The 21,925-nt window shown below is 35.5% G+C and overlaps 3 protein-coding genes across 8 annotated transcripts; 1 reads left to right on the forward strand and 2 right to left on the reverse strand.

The window, feature by feature from the left end:
- Window positions 1-4,693: 4,693 nt before the first annotated feature.
- LOC133821087 (uncharacterized) lies at window positions 4,694-5,561 on the forward strand. The gene is made up of 2 exons (XM_062253591.1): window positions 4,694-5,054; window positions 5,306-5,561. The coding sequence occupies exons 1-2, from the start codon at window positions 4,839-4,841 to the stop codon at window positions 5,441-5,443; spliced, it is 354 nt and encodes a 117-aa protein (XP_062109575.1). The 5' UTR covers window positions 4,694-4,838; the 3' UTR covers window positions 5,444-5,561.
- Window positions 5,562-7,954: 2,393 nt separating this feature from the next.
- LOC133822604 (uncharacterized) lies at window positions 7,955-9,069 on the reverse strand. Its single transcript, XM_062254992.1, has 3 exons — window positions 8,522-9,069; window positions 8,337-8,381; window positions 7,955-8,112 (listed from the first exon to the last, which is right to left on the reverse strand). The coding sequence occupies exons 1-3, from the start codon at window positions 8,944-8,946 to the stop codon at window positions 8,055-8,057; spliced, it is 528 nt and encodes a 175-aa protein (XP_062110976.1). The 5' UTR covers window positions 8,947-9,069; the 3' UTR covers window positions 7,955-8,054.
- Window positions 9,070-9,761: 692 nt separating this feature from the next.
- LOC133822603 (protein HIGH CHLOROPHYLL FLUORESCENCE PHENOTYPE 173, chloroplastic) lies at window positions 9,762-19,696 on the reverse strand. 6 transcript variants are annotated; one of them, XM_062254990.1, is made up of 13 exons: window positions 18,836-19,689; window positions 18,538-18,750; window positions 18,247-18,451; window positions 17,955-18,030; window positions 17,722-17,857; window positions 17,477-17,581; window positions 16,931-17,014; window positions 16,457-16,546; window positions 16,276-16,341; window positions 10,571-10,627; window positions 10,330-10,407; window positions 10,168-10,215; window positions 9,762-10,079 (listed from the first exon to the last, which is right to left on the reverse strand). In XM_062254990.1, the coding sequence occupies exons 1-13, from the start codon at window positions 19,481-19,483 to the stop codon at window positions 10,008-10,010; spliced, it is 1,878 nt and encodes a 625-aa protein (XP_062110974.1). In that variant the 5' UTR covers window positions 19,484-19,689; the 3' UTR covers window positions 9,762-10,007. The 6 variants fall into 6 exon arrangements, 4 of the variants coding, with proteins under 4 accessions (XP_062110974.1, XP_062110972.1, XP_062110975.1 ...); XR_009887954.1 differs by lacking the exons at window positions 9,762-10,079; window positions 10,168-10,215; window positions 10,330-10,407 and adding exons at window positions 14,088-14,199; window positions 14,436-15,468; window positions 15,559-15,859 and having other exon boundaries at window positions 10,579-10,627; window positions 18,836-19,696; XR_009887955.1 differs by lacking the exons at window positions 9,762-10,079; window positions 10,168-10,215; window positions 10,330-10,407 and adding exons at window positions 14,088-14,199; window positions 15,559-15,859 and having other exon boundaries at window positions 10,579-10,627; window positions 18,836-19,696.
- Between the last annotated feature and the right edge of the window lie 2,229 nt (window positions 19,697-21,925).

A 21,925-nucleotide genomic window follows, 5' to 3' on the forward strand; every position in this document is an offset into this window, starting at 1 on the left:
AGGCGACTTGCCGCCTAATGCTAGGCGATGTATCGCCTAGCAAGCAATACATCGCCTAGTGTCAGGTGACGTGTCCCCAGGGATGTTCGTAAAATTCTGTACAGTGACGTGTTTTGGCTTCAAAATTCAAATTAAAATTCTCTAATCTCATTGGTTGAGTCTAATGAGGTTCTTATACAATTTACAGGGGTCATTTGAGTTAATTGGTGAATTGATCACTCGCCTCTCTCTCTAGCTCTCAAGATTACTATTTTTTTCCAAGAAACTCTTCAATCATTGTTTGACTTGCATGAGTTTCAAGGCTTGTTAAATAAAAAATCTCATTCTAGATGGTTGAAGCTTCAAGCACTAAGGGAAGGCTTGGAATAGAGATTTTGGACAACAATATTCTTATTGTGTATAAGCCTTAGAAGTTCCCCAAGTTTGAAGATTCAAGTTGCTCAATGCTAAAGGTTGTATCTCTCTAACCCTAATTGTGTACTTTGTCATTCTATTGTGTTTTTATTGTTAGTATTGATGATTAAATGTTAAGTTCATCTTATAATAATTTAATCACTTAATCCTTTGTTTTTAAGATTTGCATTCATACCATGGACACGGTTCTTTGATTATCAAGATTTTCATTCATACCATGAACATCATTCTTTAATTATCAAGATTTGCATTCATACTATGAATAAGGTTCTTGATTAGCATCTAGGGTTTGTAATATTGAACCTTTCCTATTATGCATTATTGATTAAGAAAGTGTAAAGCCATAAATTCCCAACATTAATGTCATTATCAAGAGTACATAGTTTGATCATCCCATCAAATGAATAACATTTTTCCACAAAAGTGCCCAATTTAGTCAAAATGAGTTTACCATATTCAAACTCCATTTTAATACCGAATTTACTCAATAGACTTCCATTCACAATGTTTCTAGTCATATCGAGAACATAGGAAATATTAGATAGGGTCACTTTCTTTCCATTGTGAAGAACATATCAATGCAGCCCCTTCCGAGTACCTTGGATCTCTTTTCATTTCTCATTTGGACTTCAAGTCCCACCTTTGCAGTTAAAGGTTTTGAAAAAAAAAATTATCATAGGTTGCATGAATGGTGGGACAAGTATCATACAACCATCCTTGCACCTTTCCTTGGGTTGCATTAACTTCACTCAATGTTGCAATGATCTCAACATCAAATGCATTGGCCTTGGTATCTTTACTTAGGATCAAATGCATTGACCTCAGTATCTTCACTTTCTTTTACAATGATCTCAACATCAATTGCATTGACATGTTCACATTCTCTTAAGGTTGCATTAGTCTCATCATTACATGCATGAACTATGTCAATTATCTTTAGGGTTATCATACTTCCTTCATCGAATGTATTAAATTCAATTAAGGTCACAAATATTGCATCATCAATTATATTAACCTTAATCTCATTATGTTTAATTTTACAATTACCATATTTCACATGATGATCAATAACTTTATAAACAAAACAAGTATAACAATAATCCTTGAATTGTTTATTAACATTCACCATTGTACTCCTAACATAAACAAGAAACTCAAACTCACAAAAATATGGCAACAAACACATTTCATTCAAATTCTTGAAATCTACACATTTAGAAATAAGAAATTTGATGATACCAATATCCTTAAGTACGTAATCTCATTGTGTTCTCTCATCCTTTATTGATGAAGACTTTGAATCCATATCCACATTTAGGCAGAGCATATCCAAATAGAATTTTCTTTGATCTTTCATGGTTATGTATTCATCACAAACCAAATCTTGAAGCAAGGATTTTAAGGTTGTAGAAGATGAATCAATTTCCCTCATTGTTGATTATGCAAAACATAAAAAGAAAGTAATTAAAATTAGAGATTTTGATTGTTGGGAATATATGGCTTTATACTTTCTTAATCAACAATGCATAATAGGAAAAGTTCAATGTTACAAACCCTAGATGCTAATCAAGAACCTTATTCAAAGTATGAATGCAAATCTTGATAATCAAATAATCATGTTCATGGTATAAATACAAATCTTGATTATAAAGGATTAAGTGATTAAACGATTATAAGATGAACTTAGAAACATTTAATCATAAATACATAACAACATAAACATAATAAAATGACAAAATACAAGATTAGGGTTAGAGAGATACAACCTTTTGTATTGGACAACTTGAATATTCAAACTTGGGGAACTTCTAAGTCTTATACATGAATTAACATCGTTGTCCAAAATCTCTATTCCAAGCCTTCCCTAATTGCTTGAAGCTTCAACCAAGTTGAATGAGATTTGGGATTGAGCAAGCCTTAAATCTCATGCAAGTCAAGCAATGCTTAATAAGTTTCGTGGAGAAAACTTTGGTTTTTGAGAGCTAGAGAGAGAGGTTAGAGAGTGATCATGTCTTCCAACACTCTATAAGAACCCTTTTATAGTGTAGGCATCGTCGTTAGGTCTAACTAATAGGATTAGAGATGATTAACCGTCATTTGGAGCTTATTTTACGTGTTTGTACAAACACATCAAGTGATATGTCGCCTGTTGGGGATTTTGAGACCCTTCACATTTAGGCAATGCAACACCTCTTAGGAGGTGACACGACGCCACCCTTTGAATTTTGACCCTTCCAATGGTCCTAAAATTGCTTCAAATGCTACCAAACTTTTTGGGGATCCTTAGATACCTCCATGTATCACTTTAGACCCATAAAAGTCACTTTTAGATGCATACCTCACAATCTCATGTTTTCACTTCAACTTAAGTGAAAAACTATTAAGTTTTTTGCACCTCATAGTGTAAACAACTTAACCATTATATTTAACCAATCTCAACAATAATACTAGTGACCAATGGTCAATTATAGATTAATGTGTTAGAAATTTAATTTAGACCAACATAATTAAGTGTAGCTCACACGGTGTTGTTATTAGCATATGAGGATAAATGTATATTTGTATGCATGGTATAGTGCATATTACTTAATTAAGACCATTATGGGATGGTCAAGTTAACCAACAATACTTGAGGCACAAGTATGCACCCATCTAGATCACTAACCATTCCATTGGGTTAGGATTCACACTTAGACCAAAATACAATTTTGATGCTCATTAATGAAAAACCATATTGTGTGTATAAAGAACTTGAGGCCTATATATTTTAGGTGGTTGGATATAAGGGTAATAAGAATCAATGGGCGACAGTGTGTAGTAGGTTAGCATCCATGTATTCCTTTGCTTTTCCTTTGTTGTTTTACAGGTTATAGAGACTCCAAATCACTCTCTCCATTCACGATTTAAGATGTATATTTCTAATATAAAACTCCATTGATATACTCCAATATTGTAAGAATTATGTGTAATGTGTTTGAAGTTGATGAATATGGTTGTATATGATTTTGTACTCATCATCATATTATAAATCTAACAATTGATAAGAATATGGGGTTGTCAAAATGAGATTTTTTTTTAATATTTTCACTATATTAAGATTATTGGGTTTTTTGTTGGTTTCATTAATCCAAATTTCAAAATGCATACTTTTATCTCAAATAAATGTTACATTGAGTTTGTACATCATGAATATGACTTATGAGTGATATTTTTTGTGATTATTGGATACATGTTTGACCATTTTTTAAGGTTTTTTTCCAACTTTTTAGCTTAAAACTGGGTTTGATTTTAACCATTTTTTAAGTTCTCTTTTGACCAAATAAATCCTATGGTTCGAAAGAAAATGACATTTGGAGTAAAACCTCCCAAACGGAGTTGAAAATAAAGCACCGAGGGCCAAAATCTAATCGAGTCGGTGACCGAGTCCAAAACGGGTCAAATAGACACGTCTGAAAATCAGGGATAAAGTCATATATGACACGTCATTTTGGTCTATAGAAGAAAGAAAAACAACATATTGTTCATATGGCCTGAGTGGCGTTTTAGGTCTCCCAGACAACATGTCATTTTGCTCATCACTAGACCAAATGACACATCGTTTTTCCTCAATAATAAGGAAACGACATGTCATTTTTTAGGACCAAATTTTCAACAAAAAAAAAAATTTAGGCACACAGAGGCACGTGCATAAGCTATTTTCTCCGTAGATTTTTACATTTTACTCTATTTTTCATTTTCCATTTAATTGTATGATTATTTTGAGTTTTTGTCAATTTAAATTGATACATATTCACGCAATTAAATTATTAATAATTATTTTCTTATAGTTTTTTGTATTACTTATTATTTATGAGCATAATTATATTTGAAAATTGAAGATTTACGCCATAAATTTATTTTATATAATTTTGGCATTATGCGGAATTATAATTATGTATGTGTTTGATGTGTCGTGTTATGTGGTATTGAATTATATTGTATTATAATGAATTGTGTTTTATAACATATATTTATATAGTACTATATAAATATATATTATAAAACACAATTCATTATAATACAATACAACATAATACCGATACCAAACATTTAGTATAGTGCATACATTATTGCTGCCATTTGAAAAAGAAAAAAAAGGTCTCAATCCGATTGTGATATATATAAGGGAAGAAATGAAAGACAAAAACAAGAGGTAGTAGGAATAAGACCACAGCCACAAGTAATGAAAGAAGCAAACAAAGAATAATATCCAATAATAATAATAATAAGGATAACTAAGTTGTGGAGCTAAGTTTAATGGCAATGGGGTTGGTCGTGGATACCTCTCTACTCTACTCCCCGAACCCGATAATTTTAAAAAATAATACTCTAATATAGACGAAGTTACCTGCCAATAATAATAGTGACCAGCATCCAATAATAAGATGGGAGTGTTGGCCAGTGTAAAGGAGAAGGTGCTGGAGAAGCTGGCGGCGGCTGCTGTCCCCGCCGAGGCCCTTGAGAAGGCCCGCCGTTTGTTAGAGACCACCGTCCGAGACGCCACGCAGGCTGCCCACGCCATCTCCAAGGATGCCATGTTTCGTATCAAAACACATCTTATTGATATTTTCCCTTCCCTCTCCCCTGCCCTCACTTCAAAGGTATACTTACCTAAAAATATATTAATATATATATAAATTAATCAAATTTGTTGATAAAAAACATATTTTTTATAATTATTATTATTTTGATTAACTTAGAGGAAAATCTATATACTTTTTCTTTTTCACTTTTTTAGAATTAGAGAATTTTTAAAAAATAAATAAATAAATAAAACGTTACAGAAGTTTGTTCTCTATGAGTGTGTAGTGAATATATATTATTATGTATAGTAATATGTATTAAATTACAGATGGTGGACGAGGCAGAGAAGGAAGCAGTAGCAGCTGAAACAAATAGTGACAAAAATAAAGATGAGAATAGTATTACTATTAAAACTACAATTAGTAATCATCAAGAATACTATAAATTACCCTGTTCAAGGCTTTGAATTGAGTAGTACTTGTATGCATATATATATATATATATATATAATAATGAATATGATGGTTGATATAATGATATAGCTCTTTGTAGAGAAAAAAAAATGGATACAACTTTAATGAATAGTATTATGTGTAGTTGAAACAAACGACTAACTTATTTTTTTTAGGAAAATTAGTTGTATGTTCTTTTTACAAGTATAGCATTAATCCTTATTTTTTTATTGGCAAAAGTCGCTAATGTTATATAATTGGTGCACATCTTCTAAACTGTTATGCCTCTGTTAAAATTTGGATTAAACATGAATATTATAGACTATTGCTGTTGAAAAATACAATATCAAGGACTTAAATGCTTTAATTTTGAAATAACGAGAATTTTAACCGCCAATTTCTATATAATTTTTTTTATTTCAAGAAGATCAAATATTCTATAATTAATATATAAAAAAATTTATTTTTTAGATTTTTTAAGGACTATTGACTACCCTATACAAGTTGTGGTATAATCTCATATTAATTTTTCTAATTATAAAATTAAGACAAAATAATATAGTTTACAATATAACTGTTTCTCTAATTTTTTACATCATTTAAATTTCTTTAAATATTTTTATTAATTAAAATAATAGTAAAGAATTAATCAAAATTAATAAATTTGGAGAGAAAAAGAAAGAAAATTGAATAATTTTTAAAAAATTCTTATGTACGTTTATAGATTTTTTAGAGCTCCTCTAAACATTTAAAAAAAAATATTTATTCAATTTTCTTTTTTTCTCTCTCCAAATTTATTCTTTTATACTTTTTATTTATTTAAAAAAAAATTGGCCCTATCTATATGTTAATCCTAACTCTGTCACTTCTAAGAGAAGATATATCATTCTTACTCTTAGAGGCTTACAATTAAGGGTGGGCATTCGATCTAATCCAATATTTCGTGCTAATCCAATCAAATCTAATTAAAGGTTGGATTTTGAAAATCATCATCAAATCCAATCCAATTAAAAGTTGGATTTTGAAAATCATCATCCAATCCAATCCAATCCAACCCAATTAAGCATCAAAAATTAATCTAATCCAATCTAATTAGTAATTAGATTTGTTCGGTTTTTTAATTGGATTTCAAGTTGAAACCTAATTTTTTTTCGAAACCAAGTTAGAACTTAATTTTTAATATTAACTTTAAAAAATCACTTAAAAACTAAATAACACTATTCATTTAAGTTCAAACTACATAAAGTTATCAACTTTTTAAGTTTAATCCAACCAAAAGTTTAAAGTAGTATTGAAAATGAGAGAGAAATAGGAGAATTGAGGAGTATTTTTAGTGTTTTCTCATCTAATTAGGTGTTGAATTGTATAGGGGAAGACTAAGAGTTGACCAATAATAATGTATTAAAAGAAATATAAATATTTTTTAAATATATTTAAAGATTTATAAATAATTAAATATTTTTTTAATATATATTATATGTAATTGGATTGGATCGAGTTTTAATTGGATTTGCATAGTGTCATCGGTCATCCAATTTAATTCAATTAAAATCCAATTATTCAAATTCAATACAATTCAATTGTCTTGGATTAGATTGGCATGGTTCGGATTGGTTCGGTGTAATTAAATTAGTTTGAATTTTGTCCACTCCTACTTACAATGATCATACTCACTCGGCCTAATGTTGCTTTTATTGTTAACATCAATTCATGCATGCTTCTACAAAAACTCATTGGACTTCACAGATATCTTAAAGGCGCCATTCATGATGGTCTTTTGTTGCAAACAGTTCTAATGCTCACATTAGTAGGGAACCCGATGCGGATTGGGCCAGTTGTCCTGATGATAGGCACTCAACAGGTGGCTGTGCAATTTTTCTTGGTGACAATCTTATTTCGTGGTCTTCAAAGAAGCAACAAGTAGTTGCTAGATCAAGTACAGAGAGTGAGTTTCGTGCCTTAGCCAATGCCTTTGCTGAATCAATGGATTTCTTCCATTCTTCAAGAACTTCATGTACCATTACTAAAGTGTCCTGTGCTATTGGTTGATAATCAAATTGCAGCAGCTCTTGCAGCTAATCCTATGATTCATGCTCTGCCAATGCATATTGAGAGTTTTAGTACTTAAAATCCAAGCTCAAAGTTGTATCTTCTCTTTTCGTTTGAGGGGGATAATAGTGTAGCAGATTAGTTGTTAGTTGGTGTAGTTAGGACTTCATTTGTTTTACTGTTTATCTGTTAGTTTAGTTTATTTCTGTTAAAACTGCTCTAACAGAAGAACATATTTTCTTTTTTCTCATTTAGTCTCTAAATAAGATTAATGCGCTCTAGAAGTTCGATCTGTGTGATTTCTGAACTTTTGAGTAGCTTTTCACAATTCTCTCTTCTCGTTTTTCTCTATTTTTACAAAGACTGATATCACAGTTCTTCCTAATCTTTCTCATTCTATAGCAACAAGCCTAATGAGAGTGAAGATCATGATGATGGAGTGACTCATCAACTTATGGGTGATTAATATTATAATATATGCTTCAAAATTGATCGCTTTAATTAATTACAAAAAAAATAATAAACAAATAGTAATTTACATTTTACAAATGTATCACAATTAATGGTACAATTCAATCAAGGCCCATCATCTTGATCTCCAATCAAATTACAAATATCTGAACACTCCACCAGACTGCATGCACCAAAACCAAATATCTAATTATATACATTCACTTCATACATAGAAGCATTAAAGATTAAAATCAACATTCTACCTTATCAAGACCTAATGGTTTGTATAATTAATTAGTTAATGTGTCTTAAATAAGTTATATGTAGGAGCTTCTACTTTTCACTTTAAAAATGAGTGAACATATAGTAAGGATAAGGCCAAGTGTAGTAAGAGGAAAAATGTACCAGTACCGACGGCTTCGAAATCCTTCCTTGAATACAACCAGAGGTCTGCCAAGAAGATCAAACAACCCCCAGAAATAGATAATCAATATGGTTAATTGGCTATGTGATAAACAGATTCAATAGTGGAAAACTCAGCAAGAGACATGAATATACAGTGAAACGACAAGAGATTCAAGAATTGATACCTTCTAACATTGAAAGGGCCTTCTCCAGGAGAGCCATCTCCACCTCTAATGCAGGTAGTGACACACTTGATGGTGCAAGACTCTGCTTTCCTTGATTTTGGCTTTTGAATTCTTGGTTTCTTGCAATCATTCGGCAACACACACTCCCCAGACAGCAGCTGCGGTATGTTTTCAAGTGTCTCCGCCTCATTAGGCACCTCTGCGCCGCCTGCTGGTGCTGATGACGATGCCACCAATGCTGCAGCTGCAACTGCAACCAGGCTTCCCTTAATGCTTTTGAGTATGCTGCCACTGCATTTGCTGCTGCTTCTGCTGATGTTGATGATGATACTCTTGTTGCTGCAGCTCACTCCTCTGAATGTTAGCGGGGAAGCTCTTCTGTTGTAGAGATTTGGAGCAGTAGTAGTGGGGCCATGAATTAGCATTTCTTTCTTTGCCCACTTCTCTTAGGATCTTCAATCCTGTTTTAATCAAAGTCACCAGGAAAGAGAGAAAGACCCTTCTCTGGGAACAGCCATTTTTCCTTATCTCTTTAGCTAGTGGTCCCCGAAACGTACTATTTTCCTTGCTCATGAGTCAAGAGGGATGCGCCCAATACCTTATGTACGTGTCTTCAATTTTCACCTTACGTTACATGCAAATATTAGGAACATAAAGACAAAATAAGGCTTGTATACAGCCGAGGATAATGTCAAATGAAACAGCTACTACACTTGTATTGCTTCTCACTGTTTATCAGCCACATCATAATTGTAGGTTTGATGGAATGAATCTTCATGATGCAGTACTTCGTGCATATCATTTTTGTGGATGAGTTACTCAACTTGAGGTAGAATGTAAGTTTCCCAGTATTGAGACAGGTTATTCTGATGATGAATCACTGGTCTGCAATTACTGCAGCTGTAATTTTCATTTTTATTTCATTTAATGACTTTTAATGAGGTGTAAGATCCTAGGAGATTATTTCCTAGTATGGATTCTGTTATCTTTCCCGAGGATTAATTAGAGCGAGAGAGCACGAAAAGGAAAAGGTTGTAAAAGAGAGACAATCAACACTTTGTCTTTCTTCTTTACGTGTGTGTGTGTGTGCTCGCTGGTGTGTTTGCTAAGTGTTTGTGTATTGGTTCTGGTTCAGTTTTTTCACCACAGTTTAACTTTCTCTCTCACATATTTTAAAATAAGCTGCTTTCTCAATCACTTGAGTAGACAATGAGGGACTGCTTTTGAGACACCATAATCATAAAATCTTGGAACTCTGCTTTTTCATTCATTTACACTTGTCCATATAAAAAAAAATACGTATATATACCCATCTACATTTGAATTTACAGAAACAAAAGGAAGGCATTGCATGCGCTATTATAAGCCAACATGTATCTGGGCCTGTAAAGATATGTAGGTGGAAGGGGAAGAAAAAATGGTAAAAAGTAAAGCATTGTATGCTTCTCTATACAAAAAGAAAAAAAAATGCCATTGCCCTGGAGGATCATGTGTTCTTCTCTAAAACAGATAGTGCTGGAGTCAAATAGTTATTGGCTTTGTCAGGCAAATGTGCAACCTGCAATTTGAATAACAAAATTAGAAAGATATAATATTTGGGAGATATCTTCTAATGAAATGGAAAAGATGTGATTATTGTTCCTCACCAGCTCATAGAGTCCCTGCCCCTGCTCAGCAACATATTCATAGCATACCTGCAATGAGTACAAAACAATCTAGTTGAGACCACTATCCCTTAGGACTATTTTTACCAAAACCCAATTTTATCAACAAAAAGAAATATAAAAAACCGTGGTAGTTTTTCTCACATCGAAGCTCTTGTTCCGTGCAGTAGAATCATGCAATGCCTTCACACAAATATCAGCTACATCCGCACAGCTGATTCCCTGATTATATTAATTGAGAAAAGATGCTTAAGATTTGAACCTCACTAATGTTATATGAGTATATGTATATATAGGGTTGGTTAGAGCTAGAAGGTTTAAGCCTTCAAAATTGAATAAACATTCTTATCATCAAATGAAAAGATAAAAAAAAGATGAGTCTAACCTGTGAAATTCTGTTTCCTTGATCAAATATGAGTGCACGTTGGCCACCTGGTTCTTCCTGCATTTAAGCGAAAGAAAAAAAAAAAAGAGTTTTATGCTCTCAACAAGCCATGTCTAAACATGTGTATGCTTGTCTTGTCTACGTAACTATGCAGTTTTCTCTGAAAAACAAGTGCACGAGTTTTCTCTGAAAATAGTCTCCATAATGAAAATAAAACAAACTCCCAAAAGTCTACTCATTCACACATTTATTTTACTAACAATGCTTGAAGTGACACTTTAAGTTGTCAATGACTTGTGATATAACCATGAATCAAACAGAAACCTTAGCTATTTAAACAGAAATCCAGCAAGTTAGCACAACATCAAACAACATTGTTGAACACCTATGGAAATGGTGAGAAAAAAACAACTTTCTTGCTGTATTTCTATTATCTGATACACTTTATACAACCTAGGACTAGAGATATATATAGGATATACCGGAATAACTACATTAATCACAGAAATAGGAATCGATTCCTATTCCTAGGAATCCCAAAGATCAAACATTAATACCCTATTTTTTTCTAACCGTCAACACTCACCCTCAAGCTGGACTATAGATATTGATGAGTCCAAGCTTGTTTACAAGAAAATCAAATGCTTGTTCAGATAGTCCCTTTGTGAGAATATCAGCAAGCTGTTGATTAGTATGCACATATCTAATGCTAACAACTCCTCCATCAATTTTTTCTTTGACGAAGTAACAGTCAACTTCCACGTGTTTGGTCTGTCATAATGTATAGGGTTATGTGCAATGCTGATAGTAGATTGGTTGTCACAGTAGAGCTGAATAGGGGCTTCATATTCAATCTTCAATTCTTCTAGTAGACGTTTGATCCATATAGCTTCACACACTCCATGAGTCATGGCTCTATACTCTGCTTCTGTACTGCTTCTTGCAACCACAGTTTGCTTTTTACTTCACCATGTGGTTACATTCCCCATACCATTGTACAATATCCAGATGTAGTCTTTCTATCATCAACTGAACCAGCCCAGTCTGCATCTGTGAACACTTCAACCTTTCTCTCATTTGTCTTCCTGAAAAAGAGGCCCTTTCCTGGTGTTTGCTTGAGATATCTCAGAATTCTATACGCTGCATTGAGATGTCCCTGACACAGATCATGCATGTATTGACTGACTAGACTCACTGCAAAAGCAATGTCGGGTCTAGTATGTGAGAGGTAGATGAGTTTTCCTACCAGCTATTGGTACTTCCCCTTGTCAACTGAACTTCCTTCAAACATTTTCCTTTTGTCTCCGAGCTCAATTGGAGTTTTGCTGGGCCTACTTCCGAGCATTCTTGTCTCCTTTAGAAGATCTAGAGTGTATTTTCTCTGGGACACGGAAATACTTTTTTTACTTCTAGCAAATTCCATACCTAGAAAATATTTGAGAGCACCGAGATCTTTGACTTCGAACTCCTTTGCCAACATTTCTTTGATTGAGTTTATCTCCTCAATGTGATTACCGGTGATAATTATGTCATCAACATATACGATTAGTACCGCAATTTTTCCACTTCCTAAGTGTTTGACAAAGAGAGTGTGATCAGTCTGGCCTTGTATGTATCCAAGCCCTTTGACAACTTTCAGGAAACGATTAAACCATGCTCGGGGAGATTGTTTCAAGCCATAGAGTGATTTGTTCAGTTTGCAGACTGTGGTTGTCTTGAGAGATTCTTCAAATCCCGAAGGCTCGCTCATATGCACTTCTTCTTCAAGTTCCCCATTCAAGAACGCATTCTTTACATCAAGTTGATATAATTCCCAATCCATGTTAACAGCTAGTGAGAGTAGAACTCTGATAGTGTTGAGTTTCGCAACTAGAGCGAATGTTTCCGTGTAGTCAATTCCATAGGTTTGAGTAAACCCCTTGGCAACTAACCAAGCTTTGTACCTCTCAATAGATCCATTTGCATTGAATTTGACGGTGAACACCCATTTGCACCCTATTACCTTCTTGTCTGATGGTAACTCCACTAATTTCCACGTTCCATTATGTTTAAGTGCTCTTATTTCTTCAAGCACTGCTGCTTTCCACTGGGGAGAATCAAGTGCTTCTTCGATATTCCTGGGAATCACAATATTTGATAGATTCGAGGTGAAAGCTTTAAATGGAATATCTAATTCATTTCCTTAATGCAATAGGAATATCTAGATCTGAGTGTTTGTTAGATGGGAGAATACCTGGATCTTTTGAGGGAAATGGTTCCATCACCGGATTGGACGTTTGACTGTGCTAAGGATTCATAACTTGTGTATTTCTTTCTCTCCTAGAATACACTCGAATCTCTTTCTGTACATTTTGGTCTCGAGGATGTCCTTTTGGTTCAGTGTTTTTAGGAGAGGTTGGTGGATTTTCTGGAGAGATAGTTGGATTTTCTTGTTCAGGAGGGAAATTCTGGATATCTAGTTCAGAAGAAAGTGGAGTGGAAGAGGTAAAAGGAAAAAGAGTTGTTAAGGGTAATTCTAACCCCCACGACCCCTGAGCTTCTTGTTGGTGATGGTTGGGCTTCCCCTGAAGCGATGTGGGAGTGAAGTAAGGAGTATTCTCGAAAAAGGTGACGTCACATGAGATGAATGTTTTTTTGGTGATGGGACAATAACACTGATAACCTTTTTGGGTAGGAGAGTTATCCAAAAACACAGTCTTAATGGCTCTAGGATCAAATTTACTCTGATGGTGGGAGTGAGCATGCACAAAAGCAATGCAACCAAATACTTTAACTGGTAGAGTATTTGTAGAGATGTGAGGATATAGAGATTGAAGAACAGAATATGGTGTTTTGAACCGAAGGGGTCAACTAGGGAGGCGATTAATGAGATAAGCAGCGGTAAGGATAGCGTCTCCCCAAAGATGTTTAGGGACATGCATAGTGAACATAAGAGCACGAGCTACTTCTAAGAGATGGCGATTTTTGCGTTCAGCAACTCCATTCTGTTGCGTAGTATCAACACACGAGCTTTGATGGACAATCCCATTTTTGAGAAGATAGGGACCAAGAGTGGTATTGAAATATTCAGTACCATTGTCGGTACGAAGTATTCTTATAGATGTTTGGAACTGTGTTTGGATCATTTGATGAAAGTTCTGAAAAATTTGGCATGTTTTAGACTTACTTTTAAGAAGATAGACCCAAGTGAGACGTGTGTGATCATCAATAAAAGAGATAAATCATCGCTTACCATGAGAAGTATTGACCTTGGAAGGTCCCCATATGTCACTATGAATTAGAGAGAATGGATTGGAAGGTGTATATATTTTGTGAGGGAACGAAATACGTGTGTGCTTGGCAAATTGACAAATATCACAATGAAAATCAGTAATATTCTTATCTACAAAAAAAGATGGGAATAAGTGTTTTAAATATAAAAAACTTGGATGCCCAAGTCAACAATGCCATAACATAATTGTTTTTGAAACAGAGTTTGAAACAAACGATGAACTTGAACAAGAATTAGAAACAGAACTTGAACCCAAACGTAGTGGAGAAGAGAGCTCGTTAACTGGATGTTGCCTTTCAAAGAAATAAAGTCTGTTACCAACCCTAGCATTACCAATCATCCTCCCCGATGATAGATCCTGAAATTGACAAGAATTTGACACGAATTTAGCGAAGCAATGATTATCACTGGTTAATTTTTGAACAGAGATTAAATTGCATTGCAAAGAAGGAACATAAAGTACTGATTTAAAAATGAGGTCAGCAGATAATTTAATGGTGTCTATTCCAACAATAGGAGAATGGATGTCGTTTGCAATTGTCACACTAGATTTAGTGGAACATGGAGAATAAGTATCAAACAAATGTGGTAAACCTGTCATGTGATCAGTGGCGCCTGAATCGATGATCCATGGTGTGTTGGAGGTGGAAGAAAAATTACTAGAATGTGCAACAGAGGAACTATAAGTCTCAGGACTGGAACTGGGGTTCATGGATGATTGACTCAAAAGAGTGTATAGGTGGGCAAGTTGTTCCTTATTGAATGAAAGGGTACCAGCACTATTCTGATCATTGGTACTCTCAGTTTGATTTTGATAGGCCTTTCTTTCATTTTGGCGGTGAGGGGTCCAATTGAGTGGTTTACCATGGATTACCCAACAAGTAGATCGAGTATGACCGTGACGTTGGGAGTGATCACACCAAGGCCGATCACCCTTACAATTAGGTCGAGGGTCAGGAGTGGATCTGCCATGTGGTGGGGGGCTAGATTTTGATACGAGAGCTGAGCTTTCAATGGGCTGCAGGTCAGGAGTAGTGAGCATGACACGACGACGTGCTTCTTTACGTCTAACCTCAGAGAAGGCTTCTTTGGTGTCAGGAAATGGGGCACGGCCCACCAGACAACCTCTAACTTCATCAAGATTACTGTTTAACCCCGTAAGAAATTCAAAAACTTGCTCTTTCTGTAACTGCTACCGCTGGATTGTAGTACAATTAGCACATAGTGGTGTGGTAGCCAGATACAAATCGAGCTCCTGCCACAAGTCTTGTAAGTCGGAAAAATATTGGGTAACAGTTTGATTACCTTGCTTGATTTCTTTAAGCTTGGTACGGATTTTGAAAATCTGAGAGGCGTTACCAAGGTCAGAATACATTTTTCGGGCAGCGTCCCACACCTCCTTGGCAGTCTTAAAGAATAGATATATGCAGCTGATTTTTGAGTCCATTGAATTAATTAACCATGCAAGTACAATAGAATTTTTCAGCTTGCCATACCTTGTATGTAGGATCATTGGAAAGAGGTGTAGGGAGATCACCAGTAATGTATCCTAGTTTACCACGACCACAAATGACAAGTTTGACAGATTGGGCTCATCGTAAATAATTTTTGCCATCAAGTTTATGGGCTGTAATATTAAGTGAACCACTGTCAAAGCTATAAAGAGAGCTCATAGACCCACTGGGCTAAGTGTGGGCTGAGTTGGGGTTAGGGTTACCTTCATTGGGCCGGGTTGAGTTTGGCCCAATAGTCTGAGAGGTAACTTCATCACTGTTCGACATCTCAGTGAGATTGGTGGCTGTGAGGGAGAGAGCCGAGAGCTGAGGAGAGCTTCTGAGGGCTACGGGGACCAAGTGTAGCGCCGCCGGACTGGACTGGCTGAGACGCTGGAGATGACGCCGGAGTGGAGCGACTGGAGGTTGAGCGCCGGAGTGGAGCGACTGAAGGGATTTCCGGTCTGGAGCAGGTGCCAAACGACTTCGCCGGAGTGCCTGGAGTGTCGCCGGACTGGTTTGCGACTGGAAGGAGGGACGACCGCCGGAAAAAATGGAGGAAAAAAAACAGAGGATGGTTGGAATCGAGCCTTATAGTTTGACACCATGTGGAAATGGTGAGAAAAAAAACAACTTTCTTGCTGTATTTCTATTATCTAATACACTTTATACAACCTAGGACTAGAGATATATAGGATATACCGGAATAACTACATTAATCACAGAAATAGGAATCGATTCCTATTCCTAGGAATCCCAAAAATCAAACATTAATACCCTATTTTTTTCTAACTGTCAACAACTATAGTGACATTTGTATTTCCCCTATACAAATCAAATTTGTAGATCCAAAAGGAGTTCAGAAACACAAAAGAAGAATGAAATAGACATAATCTTTTCACAGTAGTCCATAAAATTCGCAAACAAATTTAGTAAACTACCTTAAGGGGTCCAGGACGAATGATTGTATATCCAAGTCCTGATTTTCTCAATGAATCTTCTCCAGCCTATACACATTATGGGAAAAGAAAAAAAACCTTATATAAGAACAAAAGTTTTGTAAGTAAATGCATGTCACCAATATATTTAAATGGTTGGTGTAACAAGAGTTAAAAAGCTCACCCTCTTGGCTTTAAGAACCTGCTCCCTTCTGGTAGGGTCCAATCCTGATCCAGTACATGAAACTAGGATAAAGTCCGTTTCTTGCCCAGTCTGCAGAAAGCATACCCTTTGAAATTTATTAAAGCTGAGGAGCACATATATGTAAAGCTCTAGACTTGGAGCATATATACTTCACCATCACACAGTGGTTTAATTGAAAGAAGAAGAAAAAATTGAAGAACAAAAAAACAGTGGGGCAAATGGGGAAGCAGTGAGAGATTCATAATAATAAGAAAATCTGTCAAGGTAACATTAGTAATACAAATACAGTAGTAGATATTGTTCCTGGAGACCTTCTGTGAAAGCAATTAGATTGATTTAGTAGTGCTGAAGAGAAGTATGCTATCCAAAAAATAAGAAACTAAAACACTATACCACTGAATACGGAACATTCATTAATGAAACGATTTGAAAGAAAAAACATAAGGTGCTTACAGGCAAAGCTTTTATGTATTCCAATATAAGCTTAAAGCTTCTTGGATCTTGCTTCACTCCTGCAGCAGGCCCTTCAGCAGGTTTCTGTAAAAGAAAACCAAAGAGAATTAGCTGAGATCATAAAATGTATCTAATTGTAGTTACCACAGTGGTGATCAAGTAGTTTCAACTTTAATCAACTACTAACATGTGTGTTATGCCCAAAATTAAATAAATACTAGGGTTAATGTATACAAATATGTTGGAACTGAAAACATAATCTTATTGATGTTAAAATATAAATACTCTCTTCAAAGAAAGCAATGCCTTGGTCCAATTTGAGGACATGTTTGTGTAATTTTGTATATTCTCAGAAACAGTAAGGACATGTCAAGGAAGTTTAAAAATGATGAGATTACTGCTTTGTCTTAAGTATATTGATAGAAATGAAAAAGAATTGTAAAGATTATGCAAAATCTGTTCATTTCATTCATTTATTTAAAGGATACAAATGCAATCTCAAGTAGTCAGCATATCAATTCCAAGATCTCAGAACAAAATACAAACCTGTTTTCTGGGTTCAAAACGTATGGTTAATGTATGTATAAGAAATGGATCTAGTGGTGGATCATCCGGTTTCACAGGGCGAAAGGACGAAAAGGGTACTCTCACCTGCCAAATGTAGGGATAATAAAATTATTAAAACTCTAGTCATGACCAATCAAACATACAAACAGAAGGAAAAAAAAAGAGGAGAATAGATTGGTGGCATAGAAGAGACAAAATTTAAATCAACAGAAAGAGATCCTTACCCTACAGAATCCTACTTTTGTGCTAAATCGTGCAAAATACAATTTACTTTGAGATGTATCTGCTAAGGGACCAGCCTCAAGAATTAAAACATAAGATTTTCCATTTCCACCAACAGAGAGAACCAGACCTTCATACCTATACATTGAAGACAATTTATGTACTATAGCACTTAATAGCTTAGGCAAACAATGAAAACTTAATCGAGAATGTGAAAATGCTATGCATTACATACCTGTCAAGAGTCCGACCCAGAGGAAGTGAAAGCCTTTTCGTCAGCTCGACATAGCCTCCTCGAGAGAAAACATAACCTGCATAAGGAATCAAAGGAAACAAAAATATTTTAGTTGCTTCAAAATGAGCATACATGGAACTATGCGACTTCATCAATTATGCAAGAAACGAAAAAAAAAACTTGTGTCTTGAATGTAACTCATGAATGAATGATAAAAGGAAAACAGTTCCTTTATACTTATTTCTACTATGGATAAGTAAACATGGCCTCACTTATAAATCAAATTTTTAACCTGAAAAGACAGCCTCTCCAGTCTCCGTAAACTCAAATTTAGCATCCATTCCCCCATCGTACTTAGAAGCAACAACATCCTGGAAATAGGTCCCCTGACGAGCTTCCCACCCAACCAATGAATCTTCGGTCTTAAACTTGGCAAGGCAGAGCTTGCTTTTGCTGCTTTTGCCAGCTCTTAGCTGAGCAAGCTTATTGTTATAGTCCTGAAAAGAGGTACTATTTATTAGACCAAATTGGCAAGTAAGATTGAAACAAACCAATGAATAGAAATGTGGGCAAGAATGAATACCTGAAACGCTTTACTAAGGTTGTAAACTCCACGTTGATCGACCCTAAAGAGGTCTCCAGTGATGGCAGAGCGAGCAGTAGCACAGTAGATGACCTTGTTGCAACCTTCGACAGCAACCATGAGTGTGGCGGGATCTCCTACGTCCCCAACTACAATCTCAACCGACCTCGGAAGCATGTCCACCACTTGTTCATCTGCCTTTCTCACCAGGGCCTATACATAATTCTAAAATCAATCAGTAAAAACCAAAAGAAAGAAGGAAACGACAGTAACAAACAACAACAGGTTATTCAAAAACCTTGACGGAGTAGCCTCTGAGCATGAGCTTGCGAACGACAAGGCGTCCAATGCGAGAAGTGGGTCCAACGACGAGAACTGTGGTGTTCTGGGCACCAGGGATGGCAAACTCACACATGGGTCCTTCCCTAATGAGAAGGGCGTCGAGTGCATCCCTCTGGTCGGCTCTGCTGGTGCTGGAAATCTGGCCGAGTCCAGAGAACTTACGCCAAACCTCATCGAACAGCTGACGTGACCGGCGGCCGAGTCCAACCGGATTCACGTCCTCAAGATCCAGACGCAGCTGCTGCTTTTGCTGCTCTTCTTGTGCAACAACACTAGTGGTAGTTCTAGAAGGAACGTTCTGTTGGGTTTGGTCTGGAGTTTGAGGTTTCTTCTTGTCGTTTTTGTTCTTGTTTCTCCTCTTGTTGGGTGGTTTATTACCAGAACTTTCCGGAGAAGAAGTGGTAGCTCTGGGAACTATGATAGCATGGGATCTATGGCTATGGGAGATAAAGGAAGGTGCCCAGTTGGGAGTATTGGGTAGTGACAACGTTGTTGGCCTCAATCCCATCGATGAATATCTATGATGATGGGGGCTACTGCTGATTATGTTGCTGCAGCTGCTGCTGCTGCCGTTAATGGTGGTTGCCGTAGCAGTGGAAGTCATTTCTGCAAGAAACTAGAATCTATGTGATACGTCACTACAATAAGATTCTAATTTTTACATTATATATGTATATATATATATATATATATGATTGGATATATATGATTGGATAATGTTGATCTGATTGAAAAAGAATTTTAATTTTCTGGAGTTGGAGTTTGGAAAGAATGTACGAATGGCTGGAATTGGTGGCAGTTGGGAATGGAAGTTGGACCACACACCACAGAATGGGTTTTGGGCTATGGAGATGACTTTGTATTCAACTTGAAATAGCCAATGAGCCACGTAGAGTTGCTCTTTTTCTCCCGTTTCACTCACACGTGCCAACTATTCAACAGAGTGCTGCACTTAGTATAATCAATAATAATATTGGTGTTTCTGAAAGAAAAAAAAAATCACATGTCCCCGATTATCTGTCACCTTCGTGTCCCACCAATTATTTTAAGACACTACATTTATGTATAGTTGGGAAAAGAGAAAGTTGTAAATAATCTAAATATATATTAAATAAATAAATGAGATGTCTTTAAATAATTGGTGGGACATGGACGAGACAGGAAATTTGGGGACAGGTGATTTTTTTTCGGTGTTTCTCCGCAAAAATGGTCACACCGGTGCCCCCTTCGTATTTTTTACTCAAAAAGTATTTTTTTTGTGAATTTTTTTTTATAGTAGTGTATATTGTAGTTATTTAAAGTATCCTGCAAATTTTTAAAAAATTCTGAATAATTTACACTGTTGAAAACAATGTTCAAATAGTTTATCACACACGTGACTATTTTTTTATGCGCGTGAAAAGTAACATATTTGAACATTATTTTCAGCACGGTAAATTATTCGGAATTTTCTAAAAATTTGCAAGATACTCAAAATAACTACAATATACACGGTCATAAAAAAAATTCACCGAAAATACTTCACAAGTCAAAAACACCAAGGGGGTGCATCGGAGAACCCTCCAATAATATTTTACGTTTACCTTAATTTAATCCAAGAAAAAAAATTAGAGTGTAAAAAAAATTGTTATTAATATATTAAACAAAAGGGTTATTTGCGACATAAATACCACATATTTTCTGTTTTATACACTTATATACTACATCTTTTTTTTCGACGGATTGAATACCAAACGTTATGATTTTGGCAATTCCGTCACTACCACTCCGTTACATGGGAAAAAAAAGACAGGTGTAGGGCTCTGAATAAATCCAGTTTATTTTTGTCAAAAACTTATATTAAAACATAAAACTAAAACAATTCCTAATAAAAACTTACATCAAAACCCAAAATCCCAAAAAACTAAAACTCATTCCTTCAAAAACAGAAACCCCAAAAATCAAACACTCAAATTCTCCTTCTCTCTCTCTTTCTTCGGGTCAATACCAGGGGTCACAAACCATTTTCGAACTAAAACTCATTCCTTCAAAAACAGAAACCCCAAAAATCAAACACTCAAATTCTCCCTCTCTTTCTCTCTTCGGGTCAACACCAGGGGACACAAACCATTTTCAGCAACTTACCAGAGGAAGACGAAGACGAAGCAAACCCTAAGAAAGACGAACCAGACCAGACGAAGGGGAAGAGTCACCAATGCATATTCGGCGCCTCCCTGGGGAGGAACCCCCTGAGTATGGTAGGTTAGTTTTCTCTTTGTTCTATATGTGATGAAATGGTTTTTGTTGCTATTGGTTTTTGGAAGTATGTGTAGGTTGACATGTGCAGTGACTGTGATGGTATCTATTTGGAATATTTTGACTGAGTAAAAGAAAGGGGTATTATAATGCTTTGGGATGTGGGATTTTGTCACTGTTAGACTAAAATAATGCATTTTTTACTTAGGCTAAAATAGAGCATTGTGGTAGGGTTTTTTTCATTTCTCTAATCATTGTCATACTTTTTAGAGGCTCTTTGGCTTTGTCTATATGAGGAATAGGAATGGGACCCTATTATAGAAACAAAATATGCACTTAACTTTAAATAATTAATGTATTTTTTTTCTTTATTGGCAGATTTGAAGTTTGAGTTATTCACAATTAATGTGCATCATGGTGGGAGGTGGTTCATTAATTTTTATGAGAAAAAATATGAAGGGGAGGGGGGGGAGAGATTGATTATTTTGATTACTGTGATTGGGAATGTTTCAGCAGGTATGATTTGGAGAAAATTGCAATGAATATTGGGTATGAGCTGCCTGTTGGTTTTTGGTGGAGGCCATATGGGAACTTTGTACACAAAGGTGTCATGTTAGTTTCAGATGAAGATATTAGGGTAATGATCTTTGATATGAAAACAAGGAGGTATAGGATGGTTGATATCTTCTTGGTCTTGCCTGACAAGGATTATGTGGCTCCTGTTGTCAGTTACTGTGAAACTGTCACTCTACCAAAATGTAGAATTGAAGAGTTACCAGATAATGTTGAAGTGGATGTGGATGTTGTAGTA

Source organism: Humulus lupulus, chromosome 3, assembly GCF_963169125.1.
Source record: "Humulus lupulus chromosome 3, drHumLupu1.1, whole genome shotgun sequence".
Classification (NCBI taxonomy): Eukaryota; Viridiplantae; Streptophyta; class Magnoliopsida; order Rosales; family Cannabaceae; genus Humulus; species Humulus lupulus.

Excerpts from the sequence above, each read along its gene's own strand:
- LOC133821087 (XM_062253591.1), top strand. The coding sequence starts at position 4,839 with ATGGGAGTGTTGGCCAGTGTAAAGGAGAAGGTGCTGGAGAAGCTGGCG. Across the intron at positions 5,055-5,305 it reads CCCCTGCCCTCACTTCAAAG|ATGGTGGACGAGGCAGAGAA; the intron begins GTATACTTACCT and ends ATTAAATTACAG.
- LOC133822604 (XM_062254992.1), bottom strand. The coding sequence starts at position 8,946 with ATGCTAATTCATGGCCCCACTACTACTGCTCCAAATCTCTACAACAGA. Across the intron at positions 8,382-8,521 it reads GGCCCTTTCAATGTTAGAAG|ACCTCTGGTTGTATTCAAGG; the intron begins GTATCAATTCTT and ends TCTTCTTGGCAG. Across the intron at positions 8,113-8,336 it reads TTTCGAAGCCGTCGGTACTG|TCTGGTGGAGTGTTCAGATA; the intron begins GTACATTTTTCC and ends TGGTGCATGCAG.
- LOC133822603 (XM_062254988.1), bottom strand. The coding sequence starts at position 19,483 with ATGACTTCCACTGCTACGGCAACCACCATTAACGGCAGCAGCAGCAGC. Across the intron at positions 18,751-18,835 it reads TCAGAGGCTACTCCGTCAAG|GCCCTGGTGAGAAAGGCAGA; the intron begins GTTTTTGAATAA and ends AATTATGTATAG. Across the intron at positions 16,342-16,456 it reads AGGTTCTTAAAGCCAAGAGG|GCTGGAGAAGATTCATTGAG; the intron begins GTGAGCTTTTTA and ends TAATGTGTATAG.